This window comes from Arachis stenosperma, chromosome 1 (assembly GCF_014773155.1).
Source record: "Arachis stenosperma cultivar V10309 chromosome 1, arast.V10309.gnm1.PFL2, whole genome shotgun sequence".
Classification (NCBI taxonomy): Eukaryota; Viridiplantae; Streptophyta; class Magnoliopsida; order Fabales; family Fabaceae; genus Arachis; species Arachis stenosperma.
This window is the reverse complement of record NC_080377.1, coordinates 135,849,605-135,868,597: the sequence shown is the minus strand read 5'-3', so window position 1 is coordinate 135,868,597 and position 18,993 is coordinate 135,849,605. Positions and strand designations below refer to the sequence as shown.

General features: G+C 33.2%; 1 protein-coding gene across 2 annotated transcripts; it reads right to left on the bottom strand.

Moving 5' to 3' along the window:
• Positions 1-1,999: 1,999 nt before the first annotated feature.
• LOC130938306 (protein EARLY FLOWERING 5) lies at positions 2,000-8,075 on the bottom strand. 2 transcript variants are annotated; one of them, XM_057867147.1, is made up of 10 exons: positions 7,959-8,075; positions 7,675-7,863; positions 7,321-7,414; positions 5,787-5,872; positions 5,137-5,186; positions 4,979-5,048; positions 4,761-4,842; positions 4,259-4,674; positions 3,218-3,742; positions 2,000-2,557 (listed from the first exon to the last, which is right to left on the bottom strand). In XM_057867147.1, exons 2-10 carry the CDS (start codon positions 7,753-7,755, stop codon positions 2,342-2,344), a joined length of 1,620 nt encoding a protein of 539 aa, XP_057723130.1. In that variant the 5' UTR covers positions 7,756-7,863; positions 7,959-8,075; the 3' UTR covers positions 2,000-2,341. The 2 variants fall into 2 exon arrangements, with proteins under 2 accessions (XP_057723130.1, XP_057723129.1); XM_057867146.1 differs by having other exon boundaries at positions 7,675-8,041.
• Positions 8,076-18,993: the final 10,918 nt, after the last annotated feature.

Sequence of the window (18,993 nt, the reverse complement as noted above, 5' to 3'; positions counted from 1 at the left end):
AGCTTGCTGTGTGGAAGAGTTGAGTTTTTTTATCGGAAATATATCAGGTTTCTCTTTGCTATATGGGTGTCTTCAATGAGGTTGTGCAATTGGAAGAAAGAAAATGCGCTAGTGTGTTAACAGCATTATCAAACTGGTGGATATAGAATTGAATGACCATAAGTTTACGTGGTTCATGAGGTGGATCGTGCAGTCAAACTAATAGAATATTGGTGAATTTGATTTCATTGTTATCATTTGGAGCACTTGGTTGAAAAGGAATGACAGAATTTTCAGGAATCAAGAATCAGATGTTGCAAGACTAGTTAACAGGTCGATTAAGAATTACAAAGAGTTTAGTGATTTTTTATCTTTTGAGTTTTTGATGATTTTTGTCGAAGATAATTAGGAATTACGTCGATGCTCTATCTTGTTGCGTTGAGCTTTATATATATATATATAACTGTTGGGCGGTGTAGTGCTGTGTTCATGACAGTGGTATTATTCACTTGGGATTACAAATCTTCTAATAAATAAAATAAAAGACAAAGTAGTTAGGCAAGGATAATAATCAGCAAATAAAAATATATAATGATTAGTGATATTATAGTTGAATCCGAAAGCGAACTTCTTCGCTTGATTAGAATCACATGCTCATTGTTGTCTTCATCCCTTCAATTAAATTATGAAGTAATAAAATAGTGTCTGGTCAAGGTAAACCAATCAATTGCAGATGTATTGAAGAATATTCTTGGAACTTGGGAGGTGTGAGATAGGGGAACTTAGAGCCTGAAACGTTGATCGAAAACTTAGTCTGAAACATGTTTGCTTGTTTTTAGGGCTACAGAAAGTAAAGAAGCAAAATTAAGTGCCAAATATTATTCTCATATTATCCACAAAAGAAAGAGAGATGCGTAACAAGCATAGAGAACCGCCAAATATTATTCTCATAATAGTCTTTTTCATGTTAGAATTTGAGGATTCATGAATGAAAGAATTTATCCTCCAACATATATGTCAATCATTTTTGTAGCAGTTAAAGGAATAAAAACAAATAAAAGTAACCTACAAGAATGAATAATTGGTAAAAGACCGAAAGTGAGTAACAATATGCGACAAACCACTGATTTAAGCGAAGATAATTAGGCATAATTGTGTTTAAGTTGAAGACAATGTCTTTTCAAACCTTTATGGCTCCAACCCACTCTATGTTACATTTGGTTCTGAGAATATAATAAGATAAGACAAAAACATAAAGATGAGAAACAAACAAAAATAGTATTTTTATATTTTGTTTGGTGATAAATTAGAACAAATTATAAAAGTCTAATTTACTCTTATTTTTTTATATAAAAAATTTGAAAAGAAAAATATAATAATAAAAAATATAATTATAAAATATTGATAAGAATAACAGAAAAAAAAAGAAAAATAAATTGTGTCTTATTAGTTTCTCTAAATACAATGTCTCTGTTAATATCTCATCTATCAAACATAATTTTATATCTCTTCCCGTGCCGGATCCTTTTATCAGGTACCACTTAATTAAGCCAACTCATGGATCATGAGATATTATATCTTAGTTCTATATAATAAGTCAAACTTCAATTAGAACTTGACCTTGTTTAGTAAATGAATCAGACTTGAATTTTAGTACATTCAACTTACTAGCTCGGAATCTACCTTGTACATACATGATATATAGTTGTGGTTGTTGAGAATTAGTACTGTGTTATTCTGACATAAAATTATAGTTCATTAAACAAACAAAATAGACTTGACTCTTGATCTTAGAATAAATAATTCCCTAAAAATTTTTAGTGGATATTTCATATTTGTGTCCAAAATTTGGACAATTCCAGTAATACTTTAAAATGGCTTATTTGGATTGCAATTATGTATAAGTTCTATTCAGATTTTAAAAGAAATATTCCAGTAATACTCAAATCTCCACGAGAAATGGGAATTAGCAAAGATGGATTAAGACAGGAACAGGCAAAACACAAGTGAGAATTAAGGATACTTGTAGTTTGACGCAAATCACGCCATATGTTTTCTCGAATATTTTCTTTTTTAAAAAATATGAAAGGCAATTTTTTAACAATGTATCAGCACATCGTTAAGACAATATTTTATACTATTGTTTCATCTAATTTCAACTTGAATAACTATTAGGTGCTAGTTGCAGAAAAAAAGATCACTTGGGAGTCGCAAAAGTACAAGGATATTTGCAAGGTGTTAATTTAGACTGTATCATCAATAATAAAAAAATGAGCTGGGTCTCAAGATTTTTAACACTTTTTGGCAAATTTCCCTGTGCATAATCCTCATCCCATATGCAGCTTCGGCATCTACAATGATCTCAACCATCAAGTGCACCAAGGGCTTTCATGTCCTCCAAGAAAGCTGTGTAAGAATCATCTATGCTCTGTGCTTTTGGAGCTGACGATGATGAACTCACTGACTCTGGTTTTACAATAGTTGGTGGCCCCGAGACTGTCCTAGAGGTTGATATTGTCGGTTTCGGTTTGGATTTTGCCACTGCATTCTCTCTTCTAACCCGAACAGATGCAGGAATCTACCCAAAAACAAATCAAGGTCTGAATCAGAGAAATAATATATATGAAAATGAGAGAGAACCTTATGCGAGTAATGCCAATTTAAGTGTCAAGACATAAACTACTTAGGACAACTTGGCTTATTTAACAACTAGAAGGAAATTGTCTCTACTGAGATAGTTGTCACGGAGAAAACGACTTGATTGTATCCCATCATTAATCATAATTGTAAGCAAGTTATTTAAGTCTATAATTCTAAATTTATTTGAATGACCACTTCCATAACTTTTCCTTGTCCCACTCAACTCAAATTGTCAGGCTACCCTCCATTAATCAAACTCTTCTTACTAAGACTTCTACAGGTCTTATCATCACATAACCAAACCACCTGAAGCATAATCTTATAGTTATCACCTCCTACAGACTTCCTTAACACTAATAATTGCATACCTAATGTATGTGCACTTAAAATCCCTCACTTAACCCTATGTAATGATATCCTCATTCCAAAGTATTTAAATTCTACGATAAAATATATGCCGATGTAAAACATGCATTTCATGGATATATGGAGAATATAGAGGTGCAAAGCATCCCATATTACACGGAGTCTAGCAAAGAGGAGCCACATCCAAAGGGTGTAATTTTAAAATTTAAAAAATAAAATAATATCAACCTACCATAGCTGTAAGTTCTGGTGTGTGCTGAGCTAATGGCCTTTTAACAACAGTAGATGCAGCAGATTTAACATAAGATGGTTTTTGAGGAGGAGGAGGCGGTGGAGGTAGCCTAAAAGCCATTTGATCATCTTCTTGGAAGCTTGGAGGAGGACCAGGAGGAAGTGGTGGTCTCATCATTGGAGGAGGCCCAGGTGGAGGACCATATGGGGGCCTAGGCATCATTGGGACCATCATTCCAGGAGGTGGTGCCTGACCAGGAAGTCCAGCCACTGGTAAAGGAGGCCTCATATCAGGTGGTGGTGGGGGTGGTGGAAAACGGGATATTCCAGGAGGCAAAACATCGGCCTGCAAAGTTGGAACTAAGGTGGATCCTGGAACAGGAGGTTGTTGCCTTGGAGGAGGAGGCCCAGGAACCATTTTTGGGATCTCATGGCTTGGCAGAGAATTCGTATTGTCAGTGGTAGCTAAAGCACCATCAGACTTTTGTGGCATCCGATGTGGCAGAGGGGGTGGAGGGAGCTGCATCTACATTTTAGAAAGGATGTCACTGTATTAGAAGAATTGGGTTAGGAGAATAATACCAATTCATGGGCTTTAAATTTAAAGCAATCAAATGTGACACAAGCATACTCATCATCAACCTTTTCTTTAACTTTTTAAGTCTTAACCAGGATGATTTCCAAGCAATAACCATTTCAAAATATGCATAAGGAGTACAGCCCATGGTCTGAAACGTTTACATAAAAATAACGGGGCCAAAATGGCATAAACGTAAGATTTTACTCCAACACTATAAATCATATGCATTGATCTGATTTCACTACTTTTTAACATAAAAATATAATATATAATTTTCTTTAGATTCATTTATTCTTCTCCTGGATTTTCAGAAATACAGGAGGCCATGTATCTGCCAAATCATTTCAGATAAATAACAACTGCACAATGCTTCTTAGCTTTCCATTAATCTATAGTTCCTTTTCTATAATATTGTTTTAGATTATAGTTTCATGCCATTATAGATAAAGAACATAAGCCTACCTGACCAGTCTCCTTAGAAGGCAAATCATCTGCGGATGAAGATTGGTTTCGCTCTTCACCTCCACTAGTGCCAGGTGGTGGTGGCTGAGACTGTGGTAGGGGTGGAGGTGGAGGGGGTATCGGGCGATTTGCAACTTGCTCTTTAGGTGGAGGACCAGGAGGTGGAGGTGGCAAAGGAGGTGGTGGTAATGATGTAGGTCCAGTAGTAGCAGGCTTCGGAGGCATGGGCGGTGGTGGAGGCAAAGGCAAAGATGCCGCAGGTAAAGCAGTGTCCTCAGCCAAACTTGAACTGCCAGCTTCGGGCAGTGGGGGTGGCGGTGGAGGTGGAGGTACAGTTAACATATCATCCCCTGACTCTGCTGCTGATGATGATGCAGCAGTACTCGATGAAGCACCGGATAAGGGAATCCTGGGCCCTAAGAGCTCAGCACAAAGAGGCGGATCAGGCAACTAACAGCACATATTCATGATTTTAACAAAAATGAAAGGAAGCTCAACATACCTATAGACGATTTAAACATGGGAGGTTTCCCAGGTGGGGGAGCCCCTGTAGGGTTTAATGTTGGATGGTAATAAACGGAATCCTGTAAAAAAAAAAATAATTAATTAATTAATAACTCAAAACTATTAACTATATCCTAGTTTAGTTTTGTATGGTGAGAAAAATAAATAAGTTAAACAAAACAAGACATGCAACCCAGAAACAACTCTAAATCCTACCTCAGGCTTTGGGTGTTTAACTCTCTCTTCTTCTTCTGCAGTTGTTCTTCTTCGGGGAGGCCCTAAATGACTGCCAAAAAGGCATTCTAGAATATATAAACTAACAAAGAAAAAAGTGGGTCAAAAGGTTGCTTTTAAGCAATGGAGAAATCCCTCACCTGAACATAACAGGGGTCTCACCCTTCTCCTTCATTTTATCTTCATATTCCTAGTTAAGAAAGAAATCGGTTTTAGATCAGAACATCATAAAAAGTAATAATTTACAGAAACTATTTATAAAAAAGATTAGCATACAACTGTGTGGAGTGACTTCTGAGTGTAAATTTAATTAAGGTCAGTTTCTGCTAATGGTGCAACATCATACTCAGGTAACGAATATTCCATAAAGCTTTACTTCTGCTTTTCACAACACAGTGCAGTCAACGGACTAAGTCAGTCTGATGTTTAAATTTAACAATGACTCCCTACAGTCTTTGATTTAGTAGATACAAAAAGACAGATTTTAACTACCAACATAGTTGAACATACAAGCTTTTATTTTGGACCGAGAAACTATCAATTAAAACTCACATAGAGGGGCATGAAAGTAAAGATGTGTTTTTAACCATGATGAAGAAACAGATAAAATCAACTTGGAAATTGGCCTCAGTGCTAGAGATCAACTAACACAGTTATATGTTCTCCATTATTGTTTTCCGTAAAAAGGAAATAATTGTGTGCAGCATACAACTAAATTTTAATAAGAAAAGAAATATTTAACAATAAAGTGAAATGGTCCAAGAAAAAGAAAAGCACGGTATATTATTACCCTCCTTTTCTTTAGGACAAGGTTAAGTGTATCTTGTAGTTGTCTCTTCTTGTGCTTTCTTGCCTTATCCAAAGCACCATCAGCCTCTGCACCAACAATATACAGTAAATTTGAATAGGTAAAAGTTCTAGACGACACCTAACTTTGTTAATGTAGTATATGCCAAGAAACTAATCTAGTGAATAAAAGCAGAAGCTGTCAAATAGAGTAGGAAACGAGAGCAATAAAGAATTAATATGCCAAAAAAAATGTCAAAAAAACGAGAGCAAAAAAAAATGTCAAAAGATAAAGCAAAAAGAAGAGGTACATGTAAATGATCCACAATTTTCTGAGCATAACTCACGAAACCATAGCATTATCACACTGCACACCACAGGCCTAAACAAATGCACTGACTTTGAGGTACTTATGTTTTCAGCCACGTAGGCTGCGTTTGTTTCCAAAAAACAGGACAGGACAAGACACTGAGAACAGGACAGAATAAGACACTGATGGACAGAGACACAAAATTTTGTGTTCTTGTATTCTGTTTGGTGATAAACTAGAACAAATTATGAAAATCCAATTTATTCTCAATTTTTTTCATTCAAAAAATTTGAGATGAAAAATATAATAATAAAAAATATAATTATGAAAAATTAACAAAAATAATAAAAGAAAAAATAAAAATAAGTTGTGTCCCTTATTAGTGTCTCCATGTCCTTCCTGTCAGGATGGACACAAAATACACTAATTCAGTGTCTCTAGACACATTGTCTCTGTCCATGTTTCCTCTGCCAAACACAATTTTGTGTCTCTGTGTCCCTGTCTCAGTGTCCTGTCTCTGTAAACAAATGCAGCCGTAAAGTTTCACACTTGATTTACATAATTGTAGCATAATCGGGAATGAATCCTCTCAATTTTTTTTTTCAGTTGAGAGAGTAAAATGTGATCTCTAATCCTTCAATATTTTTTCCTTCATGTTTTCTCTTGGTCCCACCAATAAAATGTATGGTGTGAGATCACATTTATATCCTCTCAAGTGAAAAAAAAAATTGAGAGGATCCATTCCCTACATAAACTGCTATACAACTGTCAAAGTTTCATATTGCAATTGAAATCTCTATATACAAGTGAACATCCATAGTTCTTTGCCCACCCTTCACTGAGACAGATAACATAATTCCTCCATTGAGAATCAAACAACCTTCCCAAGATAACGACTAATTTGGCGGCAATTTGAAAGAATTTATGCTCACAAACTTGCTGAACTCTATTTTCTTTAACTTCATGTAAATCTTGTCCTGTTAACCAGTTCTAATTATCAGAAGATGATCATGATTCTTGAAGAAATCTCAATTCTCGGCAGATATTACAAGTCACTACAAATTGGTTTTCACTATTCCACATGATAAGAGATTCATGCATTCTATAGCAAAACATATGATCAATTAATACTTTCATGATGACGACAATAACAATAATAATAAAACAATAACAACAACAACAAATAAACAAAAGGAAGTGGTGTGGGAAAGCTCAAGACTTGACATACTCATCATTTCCAAGTTCTCAATCTGTTTCTTCAGCTGTTCAGGATCTTTCTTAAGAATTCCCACTTCCCTCACCTTCTTCCTTTCCTTCTTATTCTGTTAAGCAAAAATAAAAGAACAAATAATTATAAACTAAATTAAAATAAATAATTAAGCAAGAACTTCGTAATAACAAAAATATCAGTAGATAAAGCTGGGTTTCATTGAAGCAGCTACTAGGGTTAAAAGGAAAAACCCCTATGTCTATCATCATAATTTCCCCTTTAATTTGTACAGCGGCTACTTGCATTATAGTTTTTCAACTAATTAGGGTACATATTGAAAAAAACAATTATGAGAAAAGAGTGAAGAATTACCCTTTTCAATTCCTTCTTGCGAAGCTCCTTTCGATAAGCATCGGTAGGATTCATGACCTTGCCACCCTTCGTGGTCTTCATTTTTTCTTATTTTTCAATTCTAAAGCTCAAAACCTCTTTCCCCTTCTTTTCTACCTCTCTCGAGAATAAGCTCCTTGATTATCGTTAATTAACCTCGTCGTTTCGTTCCTATTGCAATTTCAATCAAACCAGTGAGGAGGAGGAGAACCGATAAACGACAAACGGGGAGTAAAACGGCGAGTTCATATGAGGTTATGACTTACGATCCATTCAAGCATTCGCAGTCTTCCGGATTCTTTTTCTCTATTCTCTAACACTGATTTGCGTTCCTCTCCTTTTGTTTCCAATGCACCGATTTCGATTACAGCCTTTTTTTCAAAAGAAATATAAATAAATAAAATAAATGAAATAAGTTTTGCAATATTTCTTGATGAACGGCCCATTGCACCTTTTCCACCTCTTCTTGGGCTTTTATATGGGGCTCCATTTAGGATGCTGTATACGCAGATCATCTAGAGCTTCGTAGCTCAACTAGGGCCCTGATTGGTGACCTAACCCAGTAGGGTAACAGGCTTTCAGTCCGATCCATGGAATCGAGCCAAATTTAATAACAATGGAACGTATTTTACCAAAAAAAAAATTAATGGAACGAATTGAGGCTTTTTTACATTTTTAACAAGGTGAAGTGGATTGAGGTTGATTTCTACCTCTATAGATTTGAGTTGGTTGATAGAGAATTGGACAAGTGTTTTAAAAAAGGACAATTTCTGCTCTCATTACAAAACTGATTCAGGGACCTTTCCTGTTGAATATATTTTATTTTGGTGATTATAAAATAATGTATACTACACATGATAAAATTTTATTAGTGTCTTTTTTATTAAAAGAAATAACATTTACTCTTCAATAAATCTTAAATTCTCACCATAACATTACTCATTTTAGGTGTTTCTTTCGTTGTTCATTTTCAGAGTGTATTTTACTGCCCCTTAACTAATTCTTTTACAACGTTTTTACTTATTCTCTCGTATATATATTATCATAAATTTCAAATACATACTATAACAAACTATTATTAATATATTCAGGCATTCAGCTAAAATATGCAGTTTGTTAGAATTAATTATTGTACCATATTATTTTCAATATTTTTCAAATAAATATATCGCGTTATGAGTGAATTATAATCTATCAAGATAATTAATTATTTTATATTAATTTATTTTTGTTTACCTTTTAGTTGATATGATTAATCATTATATATGTGTTTTGATTTTCTGTTTGGCTAATAGCTATTTTTTATTAAAATTAATATAAAAAATTAAAAATACATCTGTTTAGATTGAAATACGAAACTAAAAATAGGTCATTTTTTATATAATAATATAAAAAAATCAACTTATACTGAAATTTCTAATTATCTCAATTTAATTAGTAATAACATAAATTATTATTCATTCGAATATTTCTTTCATCACATGCACAACAGAAAAGGTGTACAATAGAAAAGGTCTCTAAATCAGTTCTGCAATGAGAGCAGAATTTGTTTTTTTTTTTTAGATATTTGTCCAACTCTCTATCAACTAATTCAAATTTATAAGTGTAAAAATCAACCTCCATCTATACCATAGACTTTATCTTTTAACAAACTACAAGTAAATCACAAGTTACTATTAATTAGAAAGAAAAGGTGAATCCAATCATTTAATGCGATTTAAGTTTGTTTTAATAAAAATAATGAATGTAAATTTCATCGAGAATAAGTATTTCAAAACACGTAAATCTACCTTCGATCGTCACTAAGATTTAAGAACAAATTGAGAAATTTTTTAGATATCAATGCAATTTATATATTAATAACTATAAATTTTAGTAAAGTTTCATTATATTGGTTTGATTTAGATTCATTTCACTTTCAGTTCTGCCCATAAATTATGTATGCAGATGAAGATAAAGATATATTTACATAAATAATTTTGCCAAGTAATCTACTATGGTATCAGCCAATTACAAAAGATCTAATAACACACACAAAAAAAAAGCATTCCACAATATTATATAAATCTAATCCTGTTTTGATTTTTTTCCTATTACTCACTGTAAAAATAAAAAACCAAATGCACATCTCTCTCCCACCTTTCCCTCCCATTCCCACTCACATAGTTCACCCTGCCGTCTTCTTCTTCCGCTCCAGTCACATTGTCGCACGACCCCACAATCCGTGTCGATCATCCGCTCATCGCAGCAATTACCCCGATCTTCTTGCGCCGACGACGATGCCGACGAAGGGAACCAATCGATCCCCCTTCACGTCGTCGCGTCGTCCAACCCCGCCATCAAACCGATGTCGTAATTCATCCGCCTCAGCAAAGAGCCGCCAAGACGATGTCCATAACACTATAAAGAGATCACCAAACGGCACCCACTGCGCCGCGCCAAATTACGTCGTCGACCGGCCCCCACCCACGCAATTCATTCGCCGTGAAAGATGGACAAAAAACTCTCCTCTACCAATTGCAACGGATACTATGAGCAGGTAACTATGGGATGTTTCTTTTATTAAATATGGGATTTTTTTTTGTTTGATCGGATTTTTTTTGTAAAACTTAGAATGTTTCTATTGTTAATCTTAGGAAGTTTTTTTTGGTTAAACTTGGAATATTTTTTTTCTTAAACTTGGGTTGTTTCTTTTGTTAGATGCAGGTCGGCCCGGCACAACGCACAGAAAAATAGCGACGGAAGACACAGCAGCAACATGACAGATAGTTGAAGACAAGGTACCAGCTACGTAATGAGAGAGGACTTCAAATTGACGAAACAATTACGCGATGATAATCAGTGGATGGTTATGTTTCGCTAATCCTAATTTGGTGGCGCTAATCCTAATTATTTAAAATTCTTTTTTTTTTTTTTTGATAAGTTGTTCAAGTTAAATAATAATCTAGTTGGTCTTATATACTTTTTTTTTGCATAAATACATCATGTGCTAATATTTTACTTTATCTTCATTATTTTATGAAAACAAATATCAGAAAATTATTTTATTCTCGAGTACCACAATAAAAAAATTAGAGAAATGCTAAAGGAACAACATTTAGTAGCAAAAAATTAATAGGAATTTCTACTAATTTCTCTCCATTTTTATAGATCTATAAAATAATATTATGCTAACATTAGATCATTTTGGTCCGAAAATTTTTCAATCTTATATAAAGTAAACTCCCATGGCATTTAAGTAAGGATATATCATAGCTTTTAGATATAAAATGATGGTAAAATGCAAATTTTATTTCATTACAAAACTAAATTTTTAAAAAATCGCACTGTCAAACTATTTGTCAAGATTGAGAAAACACTTGTAAATTATGAAAGATCCACATAAAAAAAATTATCATTTTTACCGTCTAGAACGTTAAAAATTTCTTTCTCCACTACACACCTCTTTTCATTTTGCTTCATCGTTATTGTAACTAACAAACCAGAAGTAGCACCAGTTGCAATGACTTGCTGAGGATGAGGAAATAGGAATTGATAATAATAAAAATAGATAAGAATAATTTAGAATTTTTTTAGTAATTTTTTAAAGAAATTAACAAAAATTTAGAATTTGAGTATTTTTTATCAAAAAGACCTAATAAATTAATTATTTAAAATTTAAATTAGACATGATATTTTATATTTAAATAAAATATATAAAAATATTTTGTCTGTTACTCTTCTGTAATTTGGTTTTCACTATAGAATCAACGTTATAATTTGGTCATAAATTTTTTAACTTTATAGCTCATTTGTAATTGTCAAATAACTATATCTCAAATATTTTTATAAAAAATAATATCTTTAACAAGAGAGATATACTTTTAAAAATTCAATCTTAATTTACACAAAATTAAACAAATACTTATTTGGGTGTTAAAATATTTTTTTACAGAGAGTCACATTTTATATTTTTTATCAACTGAGATATAATTCATTTAACTAAAAAAATTGAAGTCATTCTAAGGTTGACGAATTATATAAAAGGATTTACTAAATTGCATAAGAACAATAATTATTTATATAGTAACACATGAAAAAAATAATTTATCACCTAATATTTAAAAAATACTGGAATAAATGACAAAACTAAATTGATGTATGTACAAACTTTGACCTCTCAAAAAAAATTAAAACCATTGACAATAACGAAATGAAAAAAATATAAGAAAAATTGCCAAAACAAAAATGATGCACGTACAAACTTTGCCCTCTTAAAAAAAAATTGTTAAACCGTTGACCTTGACCAAATGAAAAACCCGTTGAACAGAAATTGATAATCTCAAATCTCAATAATGTGAAAATGGGGGACATAAATAAAAATTGAAGGGGCAGAAAGGAAATGATGCATATACACCTACTCTAAGCAGTAAGCACCCGCAGCCGCGTCTCCCCAGTGACCACTACCATAGGCTCGCCCTCCTTTCTTTGAAGGGAAAGGAATTATTCATGGAAATTAATGTGAAGTAACGTTAGAAAAATTTAATTATTAAAAGAGATTTTTAATATTAAAATTATTTAAAAAAAGTCATGGTTACAATATTTTAAAAAATTAATTTTTTTATAAAAAGATAAATATATATTTAATTATTTTTTCATTTATTTTTTATAATCTTTATAGTAATTATTTTTATTTCTTTTAAAATCTTAGCCGTCTTTATTTTGGCATGTATTTTTTTTATAAAATACTTATTTAGTCTAATTGGATTAAATTTTAATTCTATTTCTAACATTTAAAATCTTATATTTTTATCCTAAATATGTTATTTGGTCAAAACTATTTTTTTTTTTTACAAAAAATATTCTTTTTTATTTTGATTTTTTTTTAGATAGTGATAAAAATTGTAATAGTGATGATCATAGTGGTAGTTCTAGTGATTTAAGAGTAAAAGTAGTAGAAGAATAAAAAAAATAAAAAGATAATAATAAGCAAAAAATAATACCTTAAAAGAAAAAATTTTAATTTCAACTAGATGATAAAAATAAAACTAAACAAAATATTTAGAATAAAAATAAAATATTTTAAACATTAGAAATAAAATTAGAACTTAACTAAAAGGTTAAAAACTAAAATAATATTTTTTTTAATATATTTATACAAAAATAAAACATTAAATTTATTTATTTCTATTAGTTTTGCTTTTTTCTCATAAAATTATGAAAAAATAAAATTAGAAGAAAAAAAAATAATAGCACAAACAAAATAAATCAATTTATTTTTCTTTTTTAGTTTTTTACGTCGATAGTAATTGTTCCGTTCGTGAAAGTCTGGTCGAGCTATAATGACTCCAGAAAACAGTGTGCTGCTAGCATGGGAGAACTATACGTCGGTTTCGGTTGAATTTTTTGGGTGAAAAACTTGCAGACGATATTCCAATGCTCAAGTTAAAATCTTATTTTAATAATAAAGAAAAGATGAACAAGTTAAGTAGAGAGTGTGAATGTGTCCTCTATGCGTTGTTTTTCGTTTCTTATATAGAGTGAGAATTTGTTGCGCTAAACTTGAGTTTTGTTAAGATTTCCAGTGGGTTCCGTGCACATCACTGTGTGAGTTTTGGGATTATACCATTTTACTAATCGTATTTGTTATTTGATTTGGACCTTACGTGTTTGAGGTTATTGCGTTTTGTGGCCAAGGTATGATGTACGCATTATATATAGCCCCTAAACATGACCTGTCTTGAAGGAAGCAGGTCGAGCTTTGTTATTTGTATACCTCGGCCATGTCTTGTGGTGTATAATAGAGTGTCCCAGCCCCAAACTCGACTTGGTACCTTTGGAGAATCTAAAAAGTTTGTTATTTATTTTTAATATATGAAAATGTTATCTAGTTTCATGCGCCCATTATGAATTTATTGATGTGATACGTGGAATGAGTTTTGGTGAACTCCTGAGCATTTGATTAATGTATTTTTTGAAGGATATGGAATCGGGGGTTTAGATTAAAAACGTTTGATTGTACACAACCGTTTGGTTTTCCACCATGGTCTTAAAGGATATTCTTTTTTCCAAGTGGATACTTGTGGAAGTTTCGAAGAAAAAAAAGTTTAACTCTCTTTTGTCCCCAAAATGAGTAAAAAAAGTTAGCCTTGGTTTCTCTTTTTGTTTGCTTCCTGAGTTCTTCTTAGCATTAGGCCAATGAAAAAGGAAAAAGTAGTAATTGATGAGAGTGACCTTTGTTGTTGGGTGGACGATAATGTGAAGAGTCATGTGTCTTGATTTAACGATGTTGAGTTGGTGAAGGTGCTAGGTTTAGAGGTTTGGGTCAGGGAAGGTAGCCAAATAAACATAGAAGTGTTACCGTGTGGGGAGAATGATCATGTGTGTGAGAAGTTGAGTGATTGGCCTTACTTTTACTTGAATAGCTGCTTGTTGATGGAGCTAGGTGTTAGGTTGTCGTTCTCAGAGTTTCAATGTGGCATTTTATATTGGTTAAACTGTGTTCCAATGCAGTTACATCCTAACTTCTGGAGCTTTGTCAGGGCTTTTAAAATTTTGATTGAATTGCTGGAGCAACCCCATCTCTAAGACTGTTCTTTTCATTGTTTCAAGTAAAGGGGTTGTAGGGGGACTATGGGTGAACTTAAGTAGTCACCCTAGTAGATCATTTTTTGCTTTATATAAATCATCGTTTAAAGATTTCAAAATAATATTTGTTAAAATTAGGGGTGTATTAGACGAATTTCTATTTTATCCGAATGAATACCTCGAGGAGTGGTTTACTCTTTCATGGTCTTCTGAGCTTGTGCAGGTATTAGATGTTGAAAATAGGTGTGTTAGTTATGGAATTTTTAATTTATGGAATGGAGTCTAAAGAGCTGTTATCTGTTGTTGAGTTATTGAAATGGGATATGGATAAGCAAGCGGTATTAGATTATATAGGTAACTGTAGTTTTGCTAAGAATGTGCTTTTTTTCCTTATTTGTGTATTAATATAGCTCGGTTTTCCAAGCAGGAGAGAAAGCTCCGACCATAACGACAGCTGGTCTAAAATCATTTTTCAGTCAGAGGAAGAAAAACAAAAAAGAGGGGTCGACAACAAATGTGGATAATGACACTGGTATGGGTGCTACTCAATCTGAATTGAAACCAAAAGCGAAACGAAAGAGAGGGCAGCTGACTATTAAAGAGAAGACGGCCGAAGTTATTGATTTAAAGGACAATAATGATGTGAATCTACAGTTGGTGGAGACTATATATGAATCATAGAAAAGGATGCATGAATATCTTGAAGATGATCATGCTAAGTCTCTATAGTCTAGGCTATTTCCCTTTATGGCCCTTGCCAAACAATTGGCCAATTCCCTGCTGATGTCAAAATGATTAATGAAATTGGCTATATAGGGGCAAGCTGCTTTCTACAGGTATATTTGTTTTTTTATTGTTCATAGTGAAATTTTCACTTGGTTTTTGTCTAACTTATGTATTTTTTAGGTCATTGAAGCTCGTCTTGTGTCGATCAGACGGTCACAGGAGCTGGCTTCTAAAAAGGAAATGAAAGATGTTGTGACCATTGAGGAGCTGACTATGGTTGTGGATGAAAAAGAAAAGAAAGTTGTTGAACTTTCTTCTTCTCTAAAGCAAAAGGACTCGAAGCTGACCGATGTAAAAGGTCTTCAGCTGTCAACAGAAGGTGAATTGAAGAAATTGAAGGTCGAGAATGAGCAGCTAGGTGCGTGAGTGAAGGAGTTAGAGACCGAGGTGTATGAGGCTTTTGCTCAAGGATTTGACTGAGCAGTTTCTGATGCGGAAAATCCGAGAACTATTAGAAAGTGTACCGAATCGTATCAAGTAATACCACGGTAAGTGGATTATCATTTCGACGAGGATTAACGAATTAAGAAACAATGATTAATTGATTAATCTAGTTAAACAATTCAAAATGTGGTCAAGCATTATTCAATTCAAAATTAAAGATCTAGATGAAACAATATTGAGTTAAATGAAGGCAATGAACTAATGGAAATAAGAACAATTAAATGAAGCAACTATGAATTAAAAGAAAGCAAATAAATGAGCACAAATAAACAAAAGTAATAAAATGAAAGCAATAAATTGAAGACAATAAAATGGAAGCAATTAACTAACAGTAATTAAATGAAAGCGATTAAATAAAAGCTATTAAATGACAGAAACTAAACGAAAGCAATTAGATGGAAGCAATTGAATGAAAACAATTAAATGGAGGAGAAGGTAATTTAGTTAAAAGCGTTAAGGTTTGGAGATGCTCAATTCTCAGGATCAATGATTTTTACTTCTGCCTCATTCATGCAAGATAGATATTTGACAAATCATAATTAATTAAATCCCAATTCCTTGGTGATTCAATTTTTCTTGACTTAATCAACTGCTAATTTCTTGATCATTTATTTATGAAATGATGTGAAACACATTATCTGATTCAAAACTACACAAATCTTAAGATCTAAATTTGGTTGATTGAATGTCACTTATCAAATCCAGATCACAAACCATAAGAATTATGAGAAAGAGCTTTCAAGCTTAGTTCTATAACCCATTCTTCCCAGATGAGCATAAAACTCAAATCAGAATTGAACTATTTCCCAATAGATTCAATTCTTTATAAAGTTATAAAGAAGAATGAGAACTCTTTTTTGAAAAACAACAATGCATGAATCAAAGGTTGAAAAGCAATTATATCAATCTATTAGAATTTCATAGAGCTCCTTCCCTTAACAGAGAGAATTGGTGACTCATATTATAAAGAAAAGCTAAAAAATCAAAGAGAAAGAATGTGTAAAGTGAAGAAGAAGTCCCCTTTTAGAGCATTCTCTCGGGACTTTTATAAATATCCTAGAATTCAAATGCAAATTAAATTCAAATTATATGAAATTCAATCTTTTCTAACTAACAATCACTAGTGACCATTTCTGCTTGTAATTGGATATTCATCCTTGATGAATTACTAATTGTGACTTCACTTAGCTGGGCTTGGAATGAACTTGGAAGTGGGAGTGTTAAATTTGGGAGATTGGCGTGTTGCACTTGGGAATAGGACGTGTGACACGCCCATTGAAAAAGAGGGGTTGAAGGCGTGTTGTGGCTGCATGCCCCTTGTGATCTGATGTGTAACGGGCCACATATTTGATGAGTCTGGAGGTGTGTCCTTAGCATGCAACTCACCCTAGTCTTGGCGTGTAACACGCCTTCAATTTGGATGAAATTGGGCACTCTGGATGACTTCCTTTCTTGACGTGCAACACGCCATCTCTTCAATTATTTCAGAGAAGTGCCTTTCCTGGCTTGCAACACTTGGTGCTGGCGTGTGACATGCCAATTTTGCTCTTGGAGGGTGCATTTTGGTGGCATTTTTAAAACAAATGCTCCCTTGTCTTGGCGTGCAACACGTTGGGTTTCACGGTGCTTTTTTTAGCCCAAAGATGTTCGTTGTTCATGGTCTAAATTGAATGTCCACTATAGACTATTATATATTGTTGAAAAGATCTGAAATAGCTTTTTAGTGCCACTGAAAGTGCTTAATTTAGACCTTGGTAGCTCAAGTTATCCTTGTTAGAGTATGAAGAGGTTCGTCCTACGGTCCTAGCATGCAACATGCTAGCCTTGGTGTGCAACACGCCAGCCTTGATTTTTTTGGCGGCAAAGAATGGTGATTTACACCCTTAGATTCAGCGTCTACTATAGAGTATTATATATCATTGGAAAGTTCTGAAAGTTGGCTTTCTAATGCCACTAGAACTGCTTCATTTGAATCCTTATAGCTCAAGTTATCTTTGTGGGAGTATGAAGAGGTCAAGGTTGTAATTTCTCTTTGAACTTTCCTAGGCTTGTTTATAAATCTTGCTTCCGTGGGGGTTGCTTCCTCTTGCATGCCACCTTTCTTGCTTCTCCCAAAGGCTTCTTTGATTGTCCTTTTCCTCCTTTGTCCTTGATTAAAATTTTTCAATAATTTTCTACACATATTAAAGCACAAAGCAACTCCAAGACATATCGATTAAAATACAAAAATCTCAATTAAAATAAGAAAATTACTAATCTTTGTCCAAAAAAGGAAACTCCAAGAAACATTTATTAAAAGCATGAAAATCTTACTAAAAGCAAGAGATCACAAAATTTATTCAAAGAAATAATAACTAAAAACAACTAATGATGCTCATGGATCAGTTTCTCAAGTCAGGGTTGTGTGCCCAGACACAAATGTTGGGAAGTTGGATGGGACAAAGGTGGTTGTGAACGAGGAGCTAGTCAATGATGATGCTATGGGCGAAAAAGGAAATGAAAGTTCAAGCATTGGTGAAAAAGAGGACTGATTTTACTTAGTGATAATGTTTTTAGCTTTTGTCTAGTTTTGAACTATTTTTGCTTTTGCCGATTTTGTAAGATCGGTTTTGTTTTGTATTTTGTTTGATTGACAGTTTCCAAGTATGAAGCTCGGTTGTTACTTTACCTGCTTTATCAACAGTTTGAATGTTTTGGTAATATATGTCAACATGTCCTTTGGAAATATAAAGAAGAAATGGCATTTGTGACTTCTTTATTATGTTCACGAAATAATGAGTATGATTGGCGTCTGATGACCGGAATTCACTCCTCATATAAAAATGATGAATCCGCTCATTTGGCAAGCGCACCAAAATTATCGTCAAGTAATAACCCACAGTGGAGTGGGATCTACAGAGATTGGCAGATTTGAAAAATTTTAATTAATTGGTGAATTAGTTAAGCTAAATAGAATAGATTGTGATTGCAGAATCATAAATGGGCAGAATTATAAATGACTCAAAAGTAAAGAAAAGCAGTAAAGTGCAGAAATAGAAATGGCAAGAATGTAAAGGGCAGAAGCTTAAATGACATAAATGTAAATGGGAATGGGGATTTGCAGAATATAGAAGAAAGCTATAAAGAATGTGGAAGATGAGAATAGGGGAATTCATTGAAATTAGGAGATGTTGTCTCTTTGGATTAAATCCAGCTTATATCCTCTTCAATCATGCAACTCATTGACCTCTTGGCAATCATGATTGATTGAGTCACAATCCCTTGGTGACTCAATCTCTCAGATCTTGATCAATAGCCAATTCCTTGGTCTAATTGCTCATGAAGAGAGATATGCTTGGTCCCTGATTATACCACACATCATCATAGGTCCAAGTAGAGGGAGAATTTTATGTCACCATATCCAAACACCAAAACCCAAATCCTACTCAAGTGTGAGAATGGATTTCTAGCATGGTTTCATGTTTTCATTTCCAAGGTTTCCATGAAACCCATTTTGCATTCAAT